The sequence below is a fragment of the Hordeum vulgare genome, chromosome 2H, assembly GCF_904849725.1.
Source record: "Hordeum vulgare subsp. vulgare chromosome 2H, MorexV3_pseudomolecules_assembly, whole genome shotgun sequence".
NCBI lineage: Eukaryota > Viridiplantae > Streptophyta > Magnoliopsida > Poales > Poaceae > Hordeum > Hordeum vulgare.
Window position 1 is genome coordinate 148,696,332 of NC_058519.1, and position 4,673 is coordinate 148,701,004.

At 50.4% G+C, this 4,673-nt stretch overlaps 1 protein-coding gene across 1 annotated transcript; it reads right to left on the minus strand.

The window, feature by feature from the left end:
• Positions 1-966: 966 nt before the first annotated feature.
• On the minus strand, positions 967-4,300 carry LOC123425610 (probable serine/threonine-protein kinase WNK1). Its single transcript, XM_045109304.1, has 7 exons — positions 3,922-4,300; positions 3,755-3,792; positions 3,415-3,642; positions 3,018-3,238; positions 2,748-2,905; positions 2,202-2,637; positions 967-2,102 (listed from the first exon to the last, which is right to left on the minus strand). The coding sequence occupies exons 1-7, from the start codon at positions 4,006-4,008 to the stop codon at positions 1,147-1,149; spliced, it is 2,124 nt and encodes a 707-aa protein (XP_044965239.1). The 5' UTR covers positions 4,009-4,300; the 3' UTR covers positions 967-1,146.
• Between the last annotated feature and the right edge of the window lie 373 nt (positions 4,301-4,673).

Sequence of the window (4,673 nt, forward strand, 5' to 3'; positions counted from 1 at the left end):
TAGAAGCTGATTGGTTGCCACAAAAAGAAAGTTAGGCTAGTGTGTGCATTGCATTTCTCAGACCAACCAAACGGCATGCTGGAAGCTTGCTCCAGTTTACTGCTACATAATCTTACAATTGGGCAGCACTGCACGAGAGACCAAGTTGATGATTCCCTCCTAATGAATGGGCTTTGGGGCCCTGAGCTGGATTATTCAACGGGAATCAAAGGCTACCGTACTTTACTACTGCTGCTTTTTCATCTCCAACCTCGGTGCATGATAATGCCTATCTATCTGAATTTTCTTCTCGAAAAGGGATGCCTATCTGAATAAATATAGCCATAGGATGATACAAGCATCCTCCTGCCTTTACAGAGTTGTTGTGAGACACTTTACCAGGACTCACTCGTGTTTTAACCACCGCTTTTCAAGACCATAAAATTATCTATAACTCAGATGGAGCCCTCCGGAAAGAGAGAGATCCCCTGGTCCTGGAGCCCCCAAATGAGATCTGCACAGGTCTTCTCCATAAGTCTCTGCACTGGTGGAGTGATGGAGATGGACCTACCCTCGTCCTGCTCCTGCTTGCCCATCGAGCTGGCATCTAGCAACTGAATTATCAGGCACCATGTCGGCACCTTTGATACAATCTCTGATTGATTATACTGTTTATTCTACTGCAACTAGGGCAAGATGGACTCTGGAGTATCCATTTCATAGGTGTCAATGTGGTACTAGGCTGTATTAGTATAGGACTGAGCTCTCCTCTTCCAGCTCCTGATCTTGGTGATCTGATTCATAGCTTAGGCACTTTGCTTTAGCCATCTTTGCTTTCTGAATAACTAACTAGCAGCGAGGACATTGGCATCTATCAAGATATTGGGCAAAATATCCGTCGGACAGCGACAGATCATAGCTCTTTCAAAGACAATATCAATGAGATCAAGCATCAAAGCGGCCCTGCTACCAAACCACACGCAATCAGACACTCAACAGCCTAGACTGGTATGATCTAGATTCACAAGGCAGAAGAGAGTTTTACAGCTCAGGCATAATCCGCAGCCACATTTCAGTCTCATGCCTACCAACTATCTTTCATACTGCATACATAAAGAACGAAAGGAATGTACAGTTCCCTGTAGAATTTACACGGCGAAAAACATCTTAGGCGTCGACCGCACTTAGGGGTACAGATTTTGTTCTTGGGAGGTTCGGTGGCAACTGAGCTCCGGTATAATAGTTTCTGGCTGTGAACATGCAGTCCGGGCTGCTCTCGGTGCGCAGGGCCCTTTGGGCTCCCGGGCTCGGACACGCTTGGTTACTCATGCCTGGATGCTGATCGGTCCTTGCTGTGCCAGGGCTGATTGCTGTGCCGGGGCTTCGCTGGCAGGTCGGTACACGGAAATTGTGGTGCTTACCAACATGGAAAGACTCCAGCTTGCTCAGTGTAGGCTTCGTCCTGCTTGCTCCATTGGTGGAGTTGTCGAAGTCCAGTGATGGATGAATGGCTCTCTTCAAGTGTGCCATTTTCCGCGCTTTGTACTTGGCCATCTTCACTTCATGCTTTATGTCGAACCCCTTCGACTGATGATCGGTATCGCTCTCATAGTTATCGGTTGGGCACGATCGCTCCTGGAAAGAACTGAAGCAAAGCCGGTCAGAAAGACCTCTTCTACCCATCTTTGGAAACCCATTCAGGCGTACGGGCTCCTTGTCTTTGACATGCTGCTCTTTTCGAGCTCCTCCATCATCAGAGCTGCCCCCTGAGTCATGCAAACCAGATTGCTCTTCATCGGCAGCTTGGAATGTGATCTCTTCAAACCTCCCATGCAATTCTGCACATCGGCAACCACGGGAAGCCGAGGACATGTAGTCAAAAAGCGAACCACATGATGACACATTGGAACCACAGTTATGGCAGTATGCAGCGTCTGGAACTTCCTCTATGCCTGGACCAGCCATCCAATCTGGCACCAATGCACTAAGCTCGCCATCGATCATCTCAGCGATACGAGTAACCTCATGGTCAGTTATATCCAGCTCACCAATCATCTCAGTTGCCACACTTAATGCAGTATCAGCCTCAACATCGAACGGAAAATAGATGTTGCGTACCCGACCTGCAAATATGAGAAATTAGTTTTCACAAATTATCTGAATTAACATTTTCACACAATGAATTCAACCAAAGAGTTTAGGCATCATATATTGCATGTTACCATCATCATCTGTGATTCGTAGTCTGAGGAAGATTCCTCCATCCTCACTTTTTCTCCCTTTGATTGCGATGTCCACAGTGCCAAGAGGCTCATCTTCGTGCCCGTTGAACAGATCAATGCCATCGGCTTTAGTGTCATCATCTTCACACTCCCATCTATCTTCCATTGGTGCACCTTCGTCAATGCTTTCTGAGAACCCATTGCTCATCACGGACCCATTACTATAAGCATCACTTAAGTAGGGCTGCCGAAGGTAATTGTTCAACAGGGTGTAATCCCCATCCCCAGGACATAGAGCCATGCCATCAATGCGCAGGAAAGGGTCATTGAGCAGCTCTCTTGCCGTGAGCCTCTGGGAAGCAGTGGTCAGGCATTTCTCGACAAATTGCCTCACCATTGGATCTTTCACCTTGTACAAAGCTTCAGGCATAGTACCCTACCAACCAAACCACTAGATGACATCAGTAAAACAATTTCCAACTAACCACACACCAGAATCACAAGAGCTGCAAATGGCTAAAAAAATATCCAAGAGGCACTCCTTACAGAGATCACTCTCTTGTAGATCTGCACCGGGTGCGTGCATTCGCTATACGGGTACTCAAAGGTGACCATCTCAAGCACGCACATGCCGAAGGAGTATATGTCCACCAGCTCGTTGTATTCCTCGGCATACACCTCCGGCGCCATGAACTCCGGCGTACCTGCCCAAACAATCGGACACGCCAATCTCATCAAATTTCCACAGAACCATCATCATTTGGGACCGTAAAACACCATTTTTCCATGCTAGGTAGCTAATCGGCCGAAGCTTACCTACGCAGTGAACAGCATGGGACTTGCGGAGGATGGCGGCCAGGCCGAGGTCGCCGATCTTGACCTCACCCTGGTTACCATTGACGAAGATGTTGTCACACTTGAGGTCCCGGTGGATGATGGGTGGATTGTGGCTGTGTAGGTACAGCAGGCCGCTGAGGATCTGCCGGCACCAGTCCTTGACCGCCCATATATTCACCTTCCTGTGCTTCTGCCTGTACCTAATCACCAGCAAATCACAAGCAATCAATTAGGCATACAGAACAGAAGATACGTACTACTACTACTTTCTTTCTAGAATTGGGCAGAAAAAAAGGAGATTTCCTTTAGATTGAGCGTACAAGGATACAACTTTATTGAGCATTAAAGAGAGTTAGATGAGATTGGTGCGGCTTACTGGCGGAGGGTGCCGGAGGTGAACATCTCGGTGATGAAGTTGATGTGGCGGGCGGAGACGTCGACCCAGGAGGTGTAGAACTTCATGATGTTCTTGTGCTTGAGCGTCTTGAGGAGGTGGATCTCGCAGTAGAGGCGCTCCAGGTCATCGGGGCACTGGAGGAAATCGTAGAGCTTCACCTGGTTCCACGCCACCTCCATCCCCTGGTACTCGTCGAACGCCCGGTACCTGAAACCAGACCAGGCGCTCGTCGTCAGCAGTCAGCTCGGGCGGCGCGAGGCGGACAAGAAAGAAGCGACAGCAAGCAGCGAGCGAGCGAGCAGAGGACGGCGGATCTTACACGGTCTTGGACGCGCCCTTGCCGAGGACGTCGTTATACTGCAAGAAGCATGGAGCAAACGGATCAGCGATCTGGCATGGCAGGGTAACGTATCGAGAAACGGCCGCAGGAGGAGGAGGGGAGCAGGGGGAGGGAGGTTGTTGGTGGTGGTGGGGGTGGCGCCGTACCCTTCCGTACCGGCCGGTGGGGTCGAGCTCCGCGTACTCCCCGCAGTCGGCCGCGTTGGCGCTGGCGTTTGCCCTGGCGCCCATCATCCTAGCTATCTCCGGCTCGCTCCGGCCTCGGAAGCAGCGCAAGAAAGCACCCGCTCCGCGCCGCCCGGGAGGCAGCTGCTGGCTCGCCGGCGCGCTCGCGCTCGCGCTGCTAGGAGGAGTGGATGGGGAGTGAGGAGGGGCAGGGGGGCGGGGAGGAGGAGAGGATCGGCGCGGGAGCGAGCGGCCTATTTAGGGAAATGTGGGCACACATGGTGTGTGTGGGCAGAGAGAGAGAGAGAGATGGGAAGGAGCCAAGGAGGAGGGGGTGGGGATGATGAGGCTTTAGTTGTAGATTGTAGATTAGATCAATGGGAAAGCCGCAGATAAACTTGCCGTTTTTAACTCCACACGAGAGATGAGATTTACTAAGCTACCTGCTGGGCTGGGCCAGCTACGTGGTACTGTACGTACTAGGGGTGACAGGATCCTAGATACTGTCGTTGGTTAGTCGGGTGAGACTACAATTCCATCATGACACGGTCAAATTAGCCTCACTTCCATGCCGATATACTAATCCACAATTATTCGGTGTAAACAAATTAGACCGCAATCGTCTCTAAAAGGAACTGGAATTACAGTAGAAAAATGCAGGCCGGTCTCTGCGTTTTTTATTCCTTTCAGAAAAGGCAGCCCGATTTTCCAAGAAAGCATGTTTGGTTTGGACC